Source organism: Balearica regulorum, chromosome 18 (genome assembly GCF_011004875.1).
Source record: "Balearica regulorum gibbericeps isolate bBalReg1 chromosome 18, bBalReg1.pri, whole genome shotgun sequence".
NCBI lineage: Eukaryota > Metazoa > Chordata > Aves > Gruiformes > Gruidae > Balearica > Balearica regulorum.
The window spans coordinates 7989917-8009901 of NC_046201.1; the positions used below are offsets into that span (position 1 = coordinate 7989917).

General features: G+C 49.5%; 2 protein-coding genes across 3 annotated transcripts in view; both read left to right on the plus strand.

The window, feature by feature from the left end:
• Positions 1 to 428: 428 nt before the first annotated feature.
• TSEN54 (tRNA splicing endonuclease subunit 54) lies at positions 429 to 10926 on the plus strand. The gene is made up of 11 exons (XM_075770272.1): positions 429 to 507; positions 626 to 784; positions 2132 to 2195; positions 2340 to 2423; positions 4365 to 4463; positions 4769 to 4821; positions 5175 to 5273; positions 6393 to 7027; positions 7593 to 7653; positions 8390 to 8506; positions 9592 to 10926. Exons 1-11 carry the CDS (start codon positions 479 to 481, stop codon positions 9740 to 9742), a joined length of 1551 nt encoding a protein of 516 aa, XP_075626387.1. The 5' UTR covers positions 429 to 478; the 3' UTR covers positions 9743 to 10926.
• A 1655-nt stretch (positions 10927 to 12581) lies between these two features.
• LLGL2 (LLGL scribble cell polarity complex component 2) overlaps positions 12582 to 19985 on the plus strand; it is a 33685-nt gene continuing 26281 nt past the window's right edge. For both annotated transcript variants that reach the window (XM_075770269.1, XM_075770270.1), the window contains exon 1: positions 12582 to 12707. The gene's annotated coding sequence lies outside the window, so the exon portion shown is untranslated. The remainder of the gene's footprint in view (positions 12708 to 19985) is intronic.

The following is a 19985-nucleotide window of genomic DNA, read 5'->3' on the forward strand; positions in this document are numbered from 1 at the left end:
TTTCCAGCACCGTGGAGGTGGGCGAGTGAGAGTGGCTGGGTGGGCTGCTGGCAGCAGCTAAGGCCACCTCACCCCAGCGGCCCTGGAGCAAAGCTCGGGGCACAGCTCTGGCACGCGCGCTAGTGCAAGGCCCTTGGCGCACAGCTGCAGCACGTGGCCCTGGTGCACAACTCAATGCACGCCATCAGCACCCAACTTCTGTGCACGGTGCAGCACGCAGCCCAATGTGCAATTAGGCTCAACGGGTGTCCCGGTGCCCGCATGACGGGTGTCCCGGTGCCCGCATGACGGGTGTCCCGGTGCCAGCCCCGGTGCACACTCACTCCAGTGCCAGCCCCCGGCCGCGCCCGTGCCCGCTCCCCACCGCTCGCAGCCCTCCGAGCCCCCAGGGGGCGCACTGGCGGCGCACTGGCGTCGCCCTCGCTCTGCCGGCGCTAGGGCCCGGCGGCGGAAGGACGCGGCTTCCCGCGACGCGCCCATGGAGCCCGGCGGCTCGCGCCGCCTGAGGTAAGGCCCGCCGGGGCGGGGAGGCCCCCGGGGGCGGGTGCCGGGGGTGGGCGGCTGCGGCCGCAGGGTGGGTGTCGGGGCACTCTCCCTTCACCGTGCCTCCCTTCTCGCCCCGCAGCGCGGCGGAGCTGCTGGCGGCCCGCGGCCGCAAGGCCCCTCAGCGCCCCCGCGGCCAGAAGGACTTCATCCCCGACGGCTCGGCCGAGCAGGCGGAGAAGCTGCGGCTGTGCCGGGAGGAGCAGTGGCAGCTCCTCTCGGAGGAACGTGTGGAGCGGCTGTAAGTCCCCGGGGCTGGGGGCGGCCCGGCTGCCTCGCTGGAGCGGCCGGCCCTCGCGGGGCCGTGCTAAGGCACCGAGCACGGGGCTGTTAATTCCTTTTCCCCTGGGAGGGATCGTGCCGGGGAGTCAGAGCACAGCTACTGTCCATTCAGGTGTTAGTGTGAGTATAGTCGAGCTGTTCATAGCAGGTAGGCGTTAGCAGAGTGTGTTCCCTTACTCATCCCCTCAGTTCCCCCACCCACAGCTCCCTGGTGGGAGCCACAGCAGGGCAGCGGACCCGGCTGTTCCCTCAGGGGCAGAGGGCCGTGCTGGCACACCAGTGGCTCCAAGGTGGGTGTCCGGAAATCCCCTCAAAGGGCCCTTAGTTTTCTCAGGTGCGTGCATAATCCTGTAGCCTTTGCAAATAGCAGCCGCTGTCTTGGGCATGCTCTGAGTTATGCAGCCCCTTGTTGATATTCATGTGTGGCCTTGTGCAAATTCGGCTGCCTCTTGGTGTCCCTGGTTTATCAGTTTTGGTGGTTTCAACAGTGCTGCGGGTCTCTGGAGCTTATCATTGCTCTGGAGATTTTCACACGCTACCTCTCAGCACACACTTTCCCTGTTTGTCCTGCTCTTTTTCTGGCAACAGTTTCTCTGTCTGCATTGATTAGTAGCAGCAGAAACTATTCACGTAAAATCACACCACTGAGGACTTTAGAGAGAGAATGACAACCTCCAGCAGACAGGCAGGTCAGACAGGGTGGACTGTTATCTTCCACTGTTGTTGAGGTCAGGTTTGTTCAGGTACATCCGTAAATGTGTGTCTGGAGCAGCAGTGGAGACTCTCAGCACGGGAGGGCGACTGGGTAGGTTTAGGTTTCCTTTTAGATGGGGAAATTGCAGTACTGACTAAAGATGTAGAGCAAGTCCATGGTGGACCCTACAGGTCTTACCTTCTGTTTCCTTGAGCCAGCTGCTAAAAATGCATGTTTGCACTCTTACAAAGTTGCCCTCCACTTTTTGTCAGCTATTAAATTTTTCCTGTGAGACCACGTGGGTGCGATACAGTGACCTGAGAGTCTTGGCAGCATCTAAACAATCATGATATATCATGGCCGCACATCTCCAGCAGGCTGCTGTGGACAGACGTTTGCTATGCTGACTGAAGACACTCTTAACTAGTTGTGATAAAATCTTCAGCTGGTACTGCTAGATCCAGAAGAGGTGTCTTTCTAAGGCCTTACATATAAAAATGCCACCTGGAAGTTTGCTGCCTTTTGATACCTTCCTGAGCTTGCTGTGTTGCTACAATAGGAGTTGATCATAGGACATGTTAGTAATAACAAACTAATCTTTAACCTTCTCAGAGGGAGTCTGGTGAAAGCTGAGTGGAAGCCAGGACAGGGCATCGTAGAGCTGCAGTCCCCTGCGGTGAGTCTGCTGCAGAGTGTGCTCAGTGCTATCATCTCCTGCTGGCCTTTGCAGATTCCTTAATTTGCTGCTTGAAACGGCAGAGAGCCTGGTTGTCAGCAGGGAACAGCCAGATCCCATCACAGATTTGTGCTTCTGTTCCAGGGGAAGTTCTGGCACACCATGGGGTTCACAGAGCGTGGCAAACAGTGCCTGCTGCCTGAGGAAGCTCTGTACCTGCTGGAGTGTGTAAGTAGGATACCTGTGCCTGGATGGCGGCATTGGGTCCTTCCTGAATGATCAGAGGAACTGCAGCAGCCTTAGACTGAAGTCTGAAATCACTTGGCTTGTGTTGGTCACTGCTGCAGTTTGAGCAGCTGATAAACACCTCGTTCTTGAGGAATTGTCTCTTTTAGCCTGTTTGCTGATGGAGCTGTTTGGGTTCATACATTGTACTCCAGAGCAGGGTCTGTGTCGTTGACAGCACGTGTTGGATTGGTGGCCAGTTTATCCAGCTAGTATTGTGTTTAAAACCCCCTATGTCAAATATGACAGTAGAGACTAGTAGAGTTTTAGCTGATCCAAATTTCTGTTAGTACAGCTAATAAGTCAGCTCTTATCAGAATAAGAGAAGTGTGAGGAGCATGTTACAAAGTTTCCTATTGAGATCTCTGTCTACTTTCTTGCTCTGGGGGTGACAAAACAGTTATATGTCAATTACTTCTCTACCAAAATCTATAGGTATAGAGCCTTGAAATTCCACAGTGTAGGACAACTCACTGTTCTGGGAATTTCTGGAAATGAGATCAAACCATTATCTTCTGTTCCTTGCAGGAGTTAATTGGAATAAAAGGTTTGATACTGAGAAATCCTTTTCCTCAGAACTGGTGTACAGTTGATGAGGACATCTGAGACTGGTCGGTGCCTTCTCTGTCATAAGTTGACTTCCTCCCTCATCCAGTGTATCTTACATATTTTGCAGTGACAGGGTTCATAAGTTCATTAGCGCAGTTTATGTGTGCTTTTCTAAGAAGCTGCTAGTGAAAATAGTGAAACTATCCAGCTTGGTAGGGCCATGTTTAGGCACCAAATCAGATCTTTCCACCTGAAGGTGGTTGGCACAGGAGGCAGTTATATACAACAGTGCTGTACATGCTTTACACTCAAACAGAGATCTGTGGGTTTGTTACTTGGCATTTTTTCCTAGTTTATATGGCAGAAAGAAATTTAAATGTTGCAGACAGGGGAGTGAGACCAGGTTGCTTTCAGTGCTCCTCTGCTTGCAGAAATGCTGGTTAGGGCTCAGTTGGATTTCTTTGCTGTAGAGAGGGGGCTTTTTTTGTCTCCCCACTGAAGCATGTTATGAGTAGAATTGGTGCATCGATCTAAAGGGGAGCTTTTTTCCCTTAGCAAAACTTAATCAGATTATGGATGTCTGATGCCATTCCTTAAATCCCACCTGCCAAGGTAAGGCTTTTTTACCTTTGGCAATTTGACAAACAATAGATTGTAAACAAATTGATGAAAATAAAATTTAGTTGCTGAGTACAAAATCTCTCCCCAGAAGCAGAAAAGACCAGTTAGATGCCTTCAGCCAATCCCATGGGAGAGGTGTGGTTCCTAGTGTTTTGTTTTCTTTGTTTATGAGTAAATGCATTTAAAGGAAAAAGAGGCTTAGCCTAAAACTGCCTCCTGGATGTTAATTGCTATTGCCTGGGGAAGCTACCTGTGGGATCACTGGGGCTGCAGAAAATACTTCTGAGAAGCTGCCAGTTGATGACATCTGAGGATGTCATCAATTCCTCTGCTCCAGCTCTCTCAGTTGTGCTGGTCCTAAATATTTTTGTATTTTTGCTTGTCCTGAATCACTGAGATTGTCAAAGTTAAAGAAAATGATCTCCCAAAGCAATGATTAACAGTTGAGCATCATGCTCCCAACTGCATCCTCCAAACAGATGCAGCGCTGGAGCAGGAGCTGACAGCTGTGGGTGGGAACTTCTTACCTGGCTGCTAAAACCGTGGTGTAGGGGAGCTGGGCATGGGAGAGAGACTGCAGGTAATCCAGGTAGCACATGGGGAGGTGTGGATATCATGTGAAGGAGGGTGCTGGGACTAGTGGGAAGAGGCTGGTGTGAGCTTGCATGGATTTGTTACCTGTGATTCTCTAAACACCAAGTTTTTGCCCTGCAGGGCTCTGTCCAGCTCTTTTACAGGGATTTGCCCTTGTCAATCCAGGAAGCCTACGAGATCCTGCTGTGCCAGGAGACAATGAGCCTGCCACATTACCAGGTGTGTTGGGACCTCCAGCTATTGCAGGGAAGATGATGGCAGAGAGCCCAGCCCCTGCCGCACAACCTCTTCCAGTGGCTGAGAGCAGAGCAGGACAGTTAGGGAGGGAAGGGCAGTCATTCTCAGCTTTTCCCACTCACCTTCTTCCAGATAATTAGTTCCTGTTTCTCCACCTTTGGTTTGGGTCCTAACCCTGGCGTTTTCCCCTCTGCCAGTGCCATGCTGTGTTCACTTAGTTGTAGTGGAACGGGAGTAAATTGGTTTTAGGGTTGTCATTTAACCCTCTTGCTTTCCTTTGCTCTAAGGTGTTCAGCCACTTGAAGCAACTGGGTTATGTTGTACTGAGATTCGACCCCAGGTAACCAGCTTTTCCTTTCCATGCTGCTTTCTCCTTTCTGAAGACCCTGAGCAACTCTGTGCCCACTGCATGGCCCCAGTGGAACGGCAGAGAAGAGGACTTTGACCCTGCATTCCGTCTCTTGGGAGGATTAAAGGCTAAAAATGGCACTCTACCCTTCCTTGCTCCTCCCTCTTAAGGAGATGATTGGGAACATGAAATGGGGCATGAACTAAGGACCATCCTGGTCCTGCTTGTGGATTTTCTGTGCCTGGAAGAAAAGGTTTTTGTTGCTGTATTCTGGGGGCTGAGCAGAAGGGTAGTTTCACTGCCCCGCCCCTGCTGTCAGCCTCTGTGTTGGTATCTCCTTACAGCACTGTCCCGTCGCCCTATGAGAGGCAACTGAACCTGGAAAGTCACTGCCAGAGGTCTGGGAAACACCATCGCAAAAGGAGGAGGAGTTCCAGCCCCCGGTAAGGATGTGGCCCAAAGCCTTGTTCCATCTTCCTCCAGGCTCTGCGGCTTGGAAACAACATCCTTGGCCCTTTGTGCTGTGGGTGACTTGTCTGGCACTGCTGCTCTTGGCTGTCCCCAAGCAGTGCACTGCTTTTCTGAACTCTTCGCAGTGTGCCCTTTTGTCACGTTTGTACTTCTTGCAGGGCTAATAGGGGAAAAGTGCCCCTGAGCTTGCTGACTGCAGTGGTGAGATGCCAAAATAGAAGGGTAGAGAGGTCAGTGCAGAAGAAACACGTGACAAGTGTCTCCTCTTGCTCTTTTTTAGAGGGATTGTGGACACCGCAGTGCCCATCCTGCACCTAGCCACCCCCTCAAAGCAGCCTACATGCTAGGACTGTACAGCAGAGAGCACAGTTGGGTCCTGGCCTTGCAAACAGCCTCTAGAAGTTGCCCAAATGCAAACAGAAACTGGCATAATTACTAATCTTGCTAATAATTACGATAGCTTCCAGTAGATGGCGTCATCCTTTAAGAAACAGGGAGGATGAGACTGGTCTGCAAGTTGTCTTCTGTTTACTTGGTGCTTGAGGAATTAGGAAATTTTAGGAACTGGGAGATAAAACTGCTGGTTTAAAGACTGCCCCATCTTCTCTGGGAGCCGGGGACTGAATCTCACACCAGTAACAGGTGCTGGCAGGAAGATTTCTGCCAGGCCTGTGCTGGTTTGGCTGAAGCCTGTCATGTTTGTGTGAAGGTGTTTGGGTCAGTATATGTATGAGGTGTGTGGAGGCTGCATGGCAGGTTGGAAGTGTGTGTCTGTACAAATCAAGGTTGGGTTTCTCATGGTCGTTGAAGTCAAACCTCATGCAGGACTGCTGAGAAGTTTATTCTGCCTTTGGCATTCACTGCTTGTTTTTGGCCTCATTTTGTCACACAAGCAAACACCCTCCTTCTAGCAAAGAGGTGGTTGTCAAGGGTTTGCAGACCTGTCTTGGGATTCCTGCCACTCTTGCTGTCCTTTCTTCAGGCTTGGCAGGCTGCATTCTTCCTGTTAGCAGAGAGGAGGCAGGCTTCAAAGGGAATAAAGTCCTCCCCCACACTCTCCCTGTCTTTTCTGCTGCTGCTTCTGTCTTTAGGTCGCATGAGAAGAAACATAAGGTATCTGAGGACCTTCCAGAAGCTGAAGGGACCTCTGAAAAAGCTGGAGATGACTCTGGAGACACCAGCTGCCTTCCCATGGATGAAGAGCCCTTGTCGGAGCAGCCAAAGGAATCGAAGGCTGGCAGTGGAGAGGGGGAGTCAAATCCAGTTCCTTTTGATACAGGACAAAAGGACTCCCTGAGGCCCTCCAGGAGCTGGGCTGGAGACCACAAGGAGAACAGCACTGGCACCCATGCACCCCGCTGGGATTTTACCACCATCATCTTGCCAAACGTGGCCCCAGACCAGCCGTGCACACATCTGCCCTCACCTGACAACGGGCTCCTGCCAGAGAATGTGCCAGGGAGGGAGGTTGATGCAGCTTGCTGGTGTGCATGCATCAATCAGAAACAGGAGAAGCTGTCACGGAAGGAAAGGGAGCAGCGAGAGAGGGAGAGCAGGTACAAGAGCAGTGTCAATGCTGACTGGGAGGTGAGGCGCTGCTCCAACTGGCAGGAGTACAAAGCCCTTTTGAAGCTGAGGAGCCAGCAGAGGGTTTGGAAACGACCACCGCATCTCTGGGACCAAGCTGTCACACCACTTTTGCGTCCAGAAGAAGCTACCTCATCAGGTAATGGCTCTAGGAGCTTGTCAGGGACCTCCTTCTCCCCCTCAGTTCTGTGAAAGATTGCCTGGTACGCAACAGCAAAAGGGATGACACAGACACGCTGAACATCAGTTTAGGGGACAGTACCGTGAGAAGGAAAATCTCTTTAGAAGGCCTAGTCAAAGCAGGCGCTGAGAAGCCCAGCCATGGACACAGGGAGAGAGAAGAAAGCTTGTCCTCTGATTTTCCATCTCTTTCTATAGCCCACTCAAGTGCCAGGATAAACAGGGTATTGGGAGGTCTTCTAATCAGTTCCCCATGTCCTGCTGTATTGCAGTCCTTCCTGGTCAGCTGTTAGGCATGTGAAATCAGGGCTGGCAAGATGCAAAGCAATTGCAGGGTGTTCTGGGCTGTGTGCTGGGAGGAGATGAGGAAGTTGAGGTCTTTGAAGTAGCCAGTGGTGACTGTGGTGCTGCCAGCCATTGTTGGAGGAGGAAGGCTCGTGGGTGGTGGTGGATTGCTTGAAGTCTCAGAGTGCCCTGGGAGAGAAATAGCTGGTCTGATCCTTTCCTGTTCCTTCTCCCTCCAGCTGCACTCCTCCAGCAGATCAGCGTGCTGCAGCCCTCCCACATCCTGGATGGAGCCTCCCGGTTAGTATCCAAGCAGCCAGCTTGTAGCTGTTGGGGAGTGGGGGTGTCTTGTGACTGTCCCTACTTGTGAGGTCTGTGAGATGCTCACAGCAGCAGCTTGGGAGCCGCCTGGCATCCAGGATGCTGAGAGAATCCAGTGCTCTGCTCCATGATCCCGTTGCATCTGTAGTGAGGGGCTGACATTTCTGTGAAGTACCGGGTCCTGCAGCAACAGAGCTAGGGCATTTCAGACCAATTAAAACATTGGGGTTGCTGGTTTTTCCTGCAGTTCCCTCTGCACCCTAGCCAGGTGATCTCTCCCAGAGGTTGGGTTGGGTTTCACCTGTGCCTCATCCCTGGAATGTGCTGCCATCCCTGCTGCAGTGATTATAAAATCTTGGCTTTGGGACTTTTGGTTCTGCTCCTGCTTCAAAGAATCTGTGTGGTGTTTGTGTGCAGTCCTTGTAGGGCAGAACAGTGCTTTGCTTCTGCATCTGTTAGTGGTGCTTCTTGCAAGGGGGTCCGCAGAGAAGGGAGTGTGGCAGATGCAGGGCAGGAACTTGCTCTGGTCTGACTGCAAGAAAGATCTGGAAAGTAATTGGAACAGTTGCAGGATCAATCCTTTGAGGAGTGAAGCCTTTCAAAGGGCTCAAACTAGCCAGGCTTCAAGAGCTTTTGCTCCCTCTTTCCTCTGCTGTATCTATACCCTACAATGTTTCAATCCCGTACACAAATGGATGTGTTCTGTCTTCTGTAGGCTGCAGGAGGATCCAGAGGGCATGAAGATAGACTTCAATGTGTATCAAGCAGATGCTGTGGCCAAGTTTAAGAAGACAAACCCTGGGAAGCCATATGTCAGGATGTGTGTTCGGAGGTACGCGTGGGTCTTATGCTGTGTTCAGAACACAGCAGTTGCTGTTGCAGAAATCAAGTCCTAATGATCTGTAAATGACCCAGCATCTTGTGAGCTTTACAGATCATCATCCCTTGAGGGTGGTCCTGCCCAGAAGTAATTTTTTTCCTTCAGTTCCTCCTTTGTTAGAGGCTGTGGCTGACGGTTCCCCCAGCCCTTGCACTCAGCCCACACTATTTGGTCATCTTGTTGCTGCTCATGTCTGAGTATTACTGGAGTCAGGAATAAGAAGCCACAGCTGTATTTATGCAGTGCTTGGGAAACTCATGTAGAGCTTAGTTTTGCAAGGAGCTGAGTGGTACCTGAATCCTCGGCCAGTGCAGATCCCTATGGATTTCTGCAGACGTACCTCCCCAGAGCTCGCTACAGGCTCAGGGCTGTGGGTTTAGTATTTTGATCTTTGTCATATGTAACTTTGAGATCAGTACGAACAGAGGATAGGTGTCCCCTTTGTTGCTGGATCCAGAATCTAACACTTAAACTCCATAGGCAGGTACAGAGTTCAGTCTCTGCCTTTTGTAATGTCAATATACTAGAACTGTTCCTCCTCCACTCTCCGTGGCTGTAGTAGCCAGAGCAAGTGAGGTGGTAATGCAGTTTTTACAAAGGTCTGTCATGAGCAAGTAGGATGATGGTTGCTGTATAAATATTTTCATTTATGAGCAAGCAGACTCTGCAGAATTAAAAGGAGGGAAAAGCAGGTCAGGTGTTGATCCCAGCAACCTAAAGATCTTCCTAGTATAAAGGTATTAAGATTGCACTGGATTGGCAATTTGCCAGTAGCCCTGTGAGCCACATCTAATAGGCACAGTGTGGAGCAGTGTGCAGTTGCCCTTGTTTTTGGCAAAGGATTTGAGAGCTCCCAGTTCCTGGCATGCAGTGTACTCTCTCAGGGCTGGCAGCCTCCTGCTTTGACTCAAAGGGGTGGGGAGGGTCACCAGCAGCTCCTAAGGCCGAAGTGAGCTGTTGCAGTCGTTGGCCAGGACAGCTTTGTCTCTGTATTCTTCTTGCTTTGAGAACAACAGGCTATTTTTCTCTCTCTGCAGCTTTGACGAGCAGATTCCATCCCTTCGGGCTTTGAAGCAGGTTACGTATCAGAGCGGGGATGTCCCGGTCGTCTTTGCACTGGTGGATCATGGAGAAATTGCCTTTTATTCACTAAAGGAATTCAAGCTGCCAGTTGATGTTGATCACTGAAGTTGCTGTCACTTGCAGAAATGGCATGGGATGAAGCTTTACTCAGGATTTTTTTTCTTGATTAATGAAATATTATAGAAAATAGAGCCTGTGATAACTGGAACCCTGGGTAGTTGACCACTTTATTCACTGTTACAGACTTCACCCAACCATATGGCTCAGGCATAAGAGCAAAATTTACAGCAAACAAGTGTGTATGGCGTAGCTGGGCATTTCTGGACTGGAATACACGCTGCTCTGTTCTTGAGGCCACTGGTTCTACAGCTTTCTCATCTTGTGGACCACTAGTCTGCCTTTTCCGTGTCACCTTGGGCTGACCTGTGGACCATTAGAAAACACTTTGCTGGTGATCCTCTTGTTGCATGTTAAGAACCACTGTGCTACACCAGTCAAATGGCCAGAGAGTCTTTGAGGTCAATCAGGGACAGAATAAGCTGATCAGATCAGTGGTGATGTCTTGACCCTCTGTCATTCAGCTGTGCCAACAACCATCAGATCAGATTCTGATTTGAAAAAGGCACAGCCATAAAACTCAGCTACCTGGAGTAAAGTTTCCAGGCACTTGAGAGCAGGAAACTCTGCCTGCCGTCAGCTGAAGGTCACAAAGCCCCAGAGCATTGCAGATGGCACCCCAGCCTCGTGCTGTAGTGGCTGTGCTGAGATGTGTCGTGGCCACACAGCGTTATGCCATATTAAAATTTGACCAGTGGTATTGGCACGCTGTATCTGATAGTCTCACCAGGGCTGTACTGCAGGCCCCTCTGTTTCAGCCTGATACCCACTTTCCTGGCTGTGGATCCTTGTCTTTTCTTTTTGCAAGTGGGAGATCTCTGAGATCACTTTTTGCAAGTGAGAGAAAGAAGCTACAAATTCCTCATGAGCCTTCGAGTCCTATGGCTGTTGTGCTCCAAACTGAGGACATCATTGCTTTCCAGGCCCTACTGTGGGAGCTTTCCACCGGGATATCCAGGTACCAAATCTGCTTTAGCCTCTATGCCAGAATGTCAGTGCAGGTGCCAGAAAGTCTGCTCAGTGGATAGAAGTGTGCTGAGCATGGCTATGTCCGGTATTGAGGTTCTTCAGAACTGTAATAGCAACTGGTTTAGATGTGTTTTATTTGATAATTTTTTAATTCCTTTTGGAGATGGGGAGAAGGCTAAGCAATAAAAAAGCCTTTTCCAACAGTGCAAGCTCCTCAGTGTGGTTCTTAATTCCACCAGAAACATTAATAAGTTATGCAGAGACACACTGTGGGGAGGCTACTGGGACCCCACTAGCACCAGCTGGTGAGTGCCTGCTCGTGGTCGTACAACCCCGTGGCTGCGTAACCCCGCTCCTGCACCCATCTGTATCTGCATCCAGCTGCTGCCCTGCTCCCTGAGAGGACAGTGTGACTCAGAGCCTGGAGGAGTCCCGATGTCCGCGTGCAGTTCTACCAGCACATGACGCCTTGCCATCTTCCTCCTGCGTGGTCAGAAGTATCGTAGCCCAAGGTGGCAGGATCTGCCGCAAACAATGCGCCTGGTCCTGTTCCATGCACACGCCCCTGTTATCAGATGCTGGAAGTCAGCAGGGCTCTGCTGAGGTGAGGGTCTGACAGCCCCTCCCACGCACCCTTCCCTTCCTCTTCCTCCCTCCTTCCAGCAGTGCCTTTGCTCTGATAGTCCTCTGCAAACACCAGGGTTGTTGGCAGCTCCGGTCTGTGCCCTCAGCATTCTCCCAGACTGTTTTACAGATTAAAGGCAGTGGGAAGAGAGTTTCTAAGAACAGGTGCAGCCAGAAGAGCTCCGGTCTGACCCACAGGGCTCACGTTCATCCTGGAATTAGGTCAAACTCACTCATGTTGATTTCAATCAGTCTCATCTGCTTATGCCAAGGTGGAATTGTATCGATGGACTCTACAAGAGCCACCCAGTGAGTTTCGCTGGGGCAGAGACTCCCTGATTCAGCACAAAACAATTACAATTTAATAACCACTGGAGGGAGGATTGAGAAACTGTGGCTGCCTTGCTCAGCACCACAACATCTGACGGTGCCTTTACCAGGATGGGATTATGATGCAGACTGATACCACTGCTTCATTTTGGCCTGCAATGAGAGTTAGCTGGATGTTGCAAGAAGATGACAGAACTGAATATTTTAATTGAAAAACATCATTTTTGGAAGCTTGGCTGAAATGTTGGCCATTACTGGCCCTGTCCAGTCAGAGGCAATTTCAAGCTTTTGCATGGATGCAGAGAGGTTGGCAGACTTTGACCTGCCATTGTACTCCACACAACTACTGCTGCCTTGCCCAGCTGTTGTTCCCTGCAGCAGGGCATGGGCTGTCTGCAGCGGAGCAGTGCGGCAAGATAGCGGCAGTTGTGTGGCTTTTGGCAAGTAAGGCTTCAACTTTCTGTTAATCCTTTCCATCTCTTACTTTTTTGCAGGAAGGTTGGCACCTTCCCTCGGCTTCGTGCTAAGTCCCTGCCCCTCGCGGAACAGGGCCAGGAGGAGGGGGCCTGACACGGCATGGGAGCCGGCTTTCCCGGCCCGCAGCCCCTGGCCGTGTCCGGCGCTCCGTGCCCAGGTCTCCCGGGGCCGTGGATGGCGGCGCGCTCTCCCCGAGCCCGGCAGCGCAGCCACCCGTGTGGCGGTGGCCGCTTCCTGATTGGCTCCGAGCGAGCGGAGTGCTGAATTATTCATGAGCGCGGCGGATGAAAGGCAGAAGAGGCCGCCGCTCAACTTAATTTGCATGCTAGGCCCCGCCCCAGGAGAACGGTTTGCATAGCGTGGGGCTCCGCCCCTGGGGCGGTTCGCATCCCGGAAACCACCCCCTGAGGGCGGGTTGCATGCGAGGCCCCGCCCCGCCGCACCCCTCGCGGAGGTGCCCAGGGAGGGAGGCCGCCGCCGCCGCCGCGCAGGCGAGGGGGGAGCGGGCGCGGAGCGGAGCGAGGCCGGGGCGGTCCGGCTCCAGGCCCCGCAGGTGAGGGCGGCTGGCTGGGGCTCCGCGAGGGAGGGGGTGCAGGACCGGGGGCGGCCTGGCGGGATAGGCTCCGGGGAGGGCGTTCTCCTGGGGGGTCCGGCCAGCGCGGCCCCGGCAGGGCTCGCTGCGGCGGCCCGGGGCGGCAGCCGACTCTGCCCGCCCCTCCCGGGCTTTGAGGCACCCCGCGGGCTTGCTCCCGGAATCCCTCCGGCGGGGCTGGCAGGTGCTCGCCGGTTCCCCCGCCCCGGGGGAATCCGCGTCGCCGGTTGCCCGGGCCCTCCGCGCTGCCGGCACCGGCCCGGACGCATTGGGGCTGCCCACACCTGAAGCCACCCCGGGACACCGGCCTTGGCTCGCCCATAAAACTTCAAGCACTGGCGCTGAGGGGTTGGGTTTGTTCGGGGGTTTTGTTTGCTTTTTTTTTCTTCTTTTTTTTCGCTTACCAAGTTTGATGTCCTGTGTTTGTTCTGGCCGGAGCCTGTAGCTGGGGGGTATCGCACGGCGGCTCCTACATCCTGGGATTTCCTGGCGGCCGTGGCCGATCGCTCCGTAACTTCCTGGTTAACCCTCGGGGCGAGTGGGTCCGGGCCGGGGCCGCTCCCGGGGCGCTCAGCCGCTGTGGGTTTCTGCTGGGAACGGCCCCGTCACAGAAGCTCCTGCAAGAGCCGCGGCTGCCCGGGGGCCGTCCCGGAGCGGCCCCTCCACTGCTGCTGCCCGTCCTGCCCTGGGAGATGTCCCTGCCCACAACCTGGCCGTGGGGGTCTCTGTCTGCTACGACTGGTTCCAAGCAGATGTGATTAATAGGATTGCAACGTCTGGGACACTCTGTTACCATTCCCCCCACTCTTCAAATCACTGCCCATATTAAGTATTTTGTGTTACTGTTTTTTGGGATTATTTTTTTTGTTTTCCCCCTTCCCTAAAGTTATAAGAGCTTGATGGGTGAGGAGCACGTTACTTCTAGCAGGCAGCGAGCAGGTGAAAGTAGAAGGTGAAACAAGTTGTTTAGCCTTTGTCTGAGGTTGCCCTGCAGTCGTGGCATGGGAACAAGCTGGTTGCTAACATCTCCCCCCCCCCGAGGTGAGGCTTAACCTTGGCTTTGGAGAGAGTTTTGTGTGTTTGTATTTAGTGGTGTTAATGGTGTACAGCAGTTGAAGTAGACTTCTGGGTCTGTGTTTCTGCAGTGTGGTGGTATGAAGCTTTACACTGGTGTGAGGATAATGGCAAGATAGGAGGATGGCTTCGCTGAGATAATAAAAGTTGTCCATTGTAACATGTTACTTGATGGGGAAAGCCACTCTTTGTAGTCATCTGCGAGCACTGCAGTCAACTGGAATATCTTGCTTTACCAAGTCCCAGGTGAAGCTGTATGCCCAAAGCAGCTGCCTGGTGATTTTACTTTGATTTGGGAAGCTGGTGCTTCTGGCAAGTGGAATGCAAAGCGGTGGTACGTCCCAAGGCTTCTCCGTGCATTCTGGCACGTTCCTTGTAAAGACAGCCTGGCCTACGGAGGGGACAAGGATGATCTGTGCAAGTAGTGAGCAGTCCCTAATCCTGCTCGGTGCTGCTTGTAGCTATTTGAGGGCCTCTATTTGGTTGATGATATTGAAAAGGGAGAAGAGTTCTCAAACATCTTGATGGATGGTGCTGAGGAACATCTTTTATTTGGTTTTGAACAAATTGCATCTGCTGTAACTACTGACTGAAGAACATTAGTGGAGGAGTTAAACCAGTTGAGATTCCTCTATCTTCTAGTGGCTTTTTGGTACAGTAATATGGTTATTACTGGGAATTGCTTATGGAAGAGGTGTATTTTTTTTCTTGGCTGACGTAGAGACTAAAGAGATGTCAGAGTAAGGGGTTTAAAATGTATATAATGTAATGCAGTTAGTACATGGCAATAAAGGTATGTGATACTGCTAGTAGCCTGATCTTTCTTTAGAATGGTTTATCAAAGAAGGGACTGGTGGTAGCTAAAAGTTTGATTTCTGTGCAGAAATTCTATGGAGACTCCAATTCTCCTCTAAAGGTTTCTTTTAGCTAGATCTGCTTGCGTTGCTTTAAGAAGAAAATGCTTTCGTGGTTTACTCCATTGACCCACTATGCGTGGTGTAAAATGTTGTTCCGAAGTTACAAGCCACTCTCCCATTTGAATCACACTTCTTAGTAGAAGCGTACAAAGAGTTTTGCATCATGTGCAATAATGTTGTTCAGTGCAAAGACTTTGTTCTGCTGTAGCGTTTTGAAACTTCATGTTGTCATGCTCCCATGACAAGGAGAACACAATAGGAGTCATAATGACACACAAGGTTTGCACAATTAGTAAATTCATTGCAAGTGGGCGGTCCCTGGTAACTCCAAGCACAAAGCTGTGGGAAGTACATGAATTTGCCTGATTTGTATGATTGATTCTCAATTATTTTCCAAGAGTTCTTGGGGAATCTATCTCTGATCTTTTGTTTAATATTTCCTCTATTTTGGGAGGGTGGCCACCTGCACATAGTGTTTACACAATCTGTTCAGTTGTTGTTTAACTGTCTGTTTCTCAAGGTTCACAAAAATAAATCTTTTTTACTGGAGGATCTTTTGGTTTACCTCTCTGCTAGTGCCTGACTACTGTGTGCAAGGTGCATCTGAATGCTCTCCTATTTATAAAACTGCGAGTACTGGGGGGCTAGCAGTTCATCGGCAGTTGTGTTGTGTAAGGGGGAGATCTGCATGGTCTCATTAAACTGTGATTAATGTTGTTAGTGCATCTTCCTGGAGAAGCCTTATCCTGGGAAAAGGAGGTGGTATCTTACCTTTCCAAGCTTTCCATATACTGCAACTGTTCTTTCACTTGCTCTAGCTGTTCTACTTGGCTTCTGCTTTCTTCTTTAGTATCTGTCTTGATAGTGTGTTACAGCTGAGCAGGATTATAGAGATGAACTTTACAGTGATGGCCCAGTTAAAGATTAGCTGGGGTTGTTTCATCGATTTCAAGCAGAAAGTGTTCTTAAACTTGTGATTTCACAGTGAGTCATGTCTGATGGCTCCTGTAATCAATAAACTTGATAAGACTAGTATTTAAATGATGCTTTGATCATTTTTGTTGTTGTGAGATCATTGGTGCTAAGGAATAGCTTTTTCCTGTGCAATTGATCTAGTCTGCCTGTTGCTGCTGACTCTGGTAACAGGAGTGCAGGAGGAAACCTAGTTCAGACAAGGCCATGGCGGCGACTGCTTGTTATAGGAGCACTAACTGCTCATAGTTCAAACAAAGCTTGTTGATAAGCCCTCTTTTATTTTAGCAGGGTTGATAAAGTATTATCAGATGCATAGGTAGAAGTTCTCCCTTTTAGGATCTGTAAGCAGGAAGAGGTGACGAGGAAGGAATGAAAAGGAGACCTAAAGTAAGGCAAGATTTAAGAGTTCTTGAGATACTTGATGGCATTTTGAAAAGTAAGTTGTTGGACCTTATCCCATTGAAAACCTGTTCAAGTTGAGTAAAGGTTGCCTAGGAAGTACACAGATGGTACCTTGCAACTCTCCTGCGTGAGCCAAATAAACTCATTATGGAAATGTTTGTGTTGTGGGCTTAACTTGAGACCGTATCCGCACTTAATACTGTCTACGTAGTAAAAACTTCTGATCTGGGTTTCCTCGTCTTGTAAGACTGGATTAACTTCTGTGATTGGGATTTACAATGTTGATTCTTTTATACTTTTGGCTGGAAATTCCACTATCATGGGACGACATAAACAAAAATTGCCATAAACTTTTACAAAGGCTGATCCCCTCCCCAGCCCATGCCTAGTTGATGGAGAAAATCCAGAGTGTCTTGGCAAACTATGCATGGGCATCAAGACACATTGCTGCGTGCAAAAGCAATGAAGACAAAGCACAATGTGGAGCTCTGATGGGATTGCTAACACACAGCAGTGAGGAACCATTAATGCTTTTCCTAGGAAGAAGCATTTGGCCTTCTATTGAATATGGGTCCGTCATGAGACGTGGCATGTGTACTTGCCATAACTCTCAATATCTCAAATGAATGGAGCTGAGCAAGGAAGCCAGAATGAAATCTGGTTTTGATGTTAACTGCTCCTTAGCCTGTGATTGGAAACAGGATCATCCTGCAATTCATGCTTTCATTGCCTTTCTGTATGAATAGTGAAGAACTTTTGTGGCTGGATCTAATCAAACAAGGTGAAAAAGGGTACCTCATCATATTTAGCTAAGCATTCAGCTAACGAAATGGCAGGAGCTCAATGTACAGGGTACTCTGAACTTTGCTGTCAGGTGTCCATGTACTGAATGTGAACAAAATTGGGACTGACTCAGCCTTGGGCTATTGTTGCCTATAAACAGCTGACCTCAATGCATCTTAGAAGAGAATGTTGAACATAGTTTCTGGTAAAAGGCTCATCTTTGAAAGCCTAAAGAATTTTTTCCCTGCAAAATAAGAACATTAGATACATGCAGTCCTGGCATGGCTTCAGAGGCTACTGGAGAATTCATCTCTGGCTACTGGTAGCCACAACTGTTACCATATGGTTGTAAATGCTGACGGGCAGATAACTACAGAGCACATGGGATTGGAGTTTTATGTAGGATACCAAAGGTGTGTGGGAGAGAAGCTGGTCTGCTAATATGTAAATGTGCATCTGGAAGATAAGATCATACAGATTGTGGAATCTTTTTGTTTTTCTAGAATTGGAAAAGGCACTTGCTTATTGTACTAAAAAGAAAATTCTTCTCATTGTCAAGAGCATTATAAACTTGTAATAATTCCGCTTGGACAACGTGTGCTACAGTGGATGCCGTTCTTTTTGCTGTTCCTTTGCCTTGGATCAAAACTCCTTTTCCTCTCATCTCCTCCCATGCTGTGACACTCAGGAATTCTTTGGTCAGGCACGAAACCCAGATACGAGTCAATGAAAGGTGACTTTTGTAGCATGCCTTCTCTGATCGTAATGGGCACATCAGCTTGACAGGATGGTGTTTCTTCAAGTGAGTTACTGCTTGATTCTGAACTACTATGTTCCTTAGCCAGTTGAGCAAGTTGACGTGGGCTGGAGTGTGAATGCTAGATCTGTTGCATAAGCAGGTTAAAACAGCATGCTTCTAGATGCAATTAATATTTCAGGATAAAACATTCTAGCAGGGTGTGAAATATAAAGTTGTGTCTCAAATCAAGCCCACTCTTCTCCGTACTTTGCTTGTGAGTTTGTCTCTGCTGTTGCAGCTGAGGAGGTCTCTTTTCTAAAGTGGGGAGGATGATTAGTAGAGTTTCTTTGTGGGTTTGCCTAGTTTAACAGGTCCAGGATATTGATTGACACTGGGAAAGGGTGTGTCTGTTTGGCACTTTCCTTTCCTTGTCTGGCTGAGGGCAAACTCTGTGTTATACATGGGTGTGATGTGCTCTCCTTGCATAGCACAGCAGCTTGTCACTGCTCTGCAGCTTTTGCTAACTTAGAGTAAATATAGCCTTGTGTAAATATGTCCCCCTTTCTCTCAGGAGTGTCTGGTGAAAGAAGACTTATGATCTGATACAATAAGTTTCACTTGAGGTACCTAAATCATTGTAGAAGGATATACTTTCCAAGTAAACTACACTTTTATTCTTCCTCTTTTTTTTTTTTTTTGAGTCCCCTGCTATATCTATTTCTGTGCAGATTCTTCACCCCTGCATGTGCTGATGGCATGGTTCACAAACACAGATGCCTGTGGCTCAAAGCCACTGTTCTTTGTGGTGAGTGGAGATCCTAGTGATTCTAGGTGGGGACTGAGTGACTCAGGCTCTTGGTGCTGATGTGATCTTCTGGTCTCCTGAACCAGGACTGCATTGCAGTCCTCTTAGCAAGCTCTGGACAGTACTGTGCAGGTGGCTGGAGATTTTGGAGTGTGAGCAGGAAAGGTAAAAGGAGGGTGATGAAACAAAGAGGTACAAGCTGTAGCTCGGGGAGTTTCTAAAGGGACTTCTCAAACTTTGGCTATGGAGCATCCTGTTTATAATACCATTTCCTTTTTTTAGGTCATTCACAGCTGGTAGGGCCTTGCTAGAAACCATTTGAAAAACATTTCAAGCTCCTCAGGAATGGCTGGCTGATTTAAGTCAAAGACCAAAGACCATCATTATTGGCAGGAGCACACAGCCACCGTGTTTGCCAGCTCTGCTACTCCCATCTGTACAGATAGGCTGTGAAAGCTCTCTTCCCTCAATCATCCTTCAGCCTCACAGTTTTAAAAAGGGCCCAAGGCTCTGTGTTCACTTGACAGTCCCTTTGGTGCTCCTGGTCCCTGTTTTTCCCTGGCAACACTAGCCTTCTCCCTCTGCCTGTGTATGTACCTCTTCTAATGATTCGTTAATATAGAATATCTATGCTGATTCTTCATTGCATCTCAGAAGTTCTGGCCCCAGCTGTGCATGTGTGTTGTGTGCAGAGTAGCTGGTAAATTGGTGTAATTTCCTGTCCAACAAATTAAAATAAAATACTGACTGGAGTGTCCAGTAGCTGCTTTGCGAACAGCTGAGCTGCCTGTACACTGGAAAGTGGAGCTTGTGAAAGATGGCCAGGGCAGGCAGGAACACTTATGCCAAGGTAAGTTGTCAGGATGCGATTCAAACCTTTGCTCTTGAGTTGGCAGGGTTTTACTTGCCGCTTAGCACCTCTGCAGAGGGGAGATGTGACAAAGAATCTCTTGAGCTGTACCAAATATGAGGCTGTAGCCTGGTATCCCCAGCATGATTGCTAGGTTGCAAGTCAGGTCTAATTTGCCCTGCTTGGATCATCCTGGTGCTGTGAGAGACAAGGAAGTGAGATATACCCAAAGGCTTGTGCTTCTCGCTGCACATTGAACTGCAGGTGCAAGATTTCCCTCCCCTACCCCCACCTTGAGCAGGGAGTTAGGCTTGATATTTTACAAAAGCAAGTTAATAATTAACGTAGCTACCCTGCAGGCAGCACAGTGCCCTTTCTGCCATACCCATGGAGCTAGCTGAAAATGTGATTCTTTCTCTTTTTAGCTCAATAGCTGGAGGGTTACCTGGGGTGAAAACTGATACTAGTCAATAATGCCTGTGAGCTTGGGAGTTAGCCTTTAGATTGGGTTTGTCTAAATGTTTATGCAAATGCTGCAGTTTTGCTTGCTGCTACTTTGGATGAGATCAACTGAAGTGATCGCAAAATGTCCAAGTGTAAAAACTCTTCTAAAATCCTCTTGGCTTATCTGTACTGCTTTGCTCTAGCAGTGTGAAAATGGTATTGTGTAAGTCCTGCACCAGAGGTGCCGCTC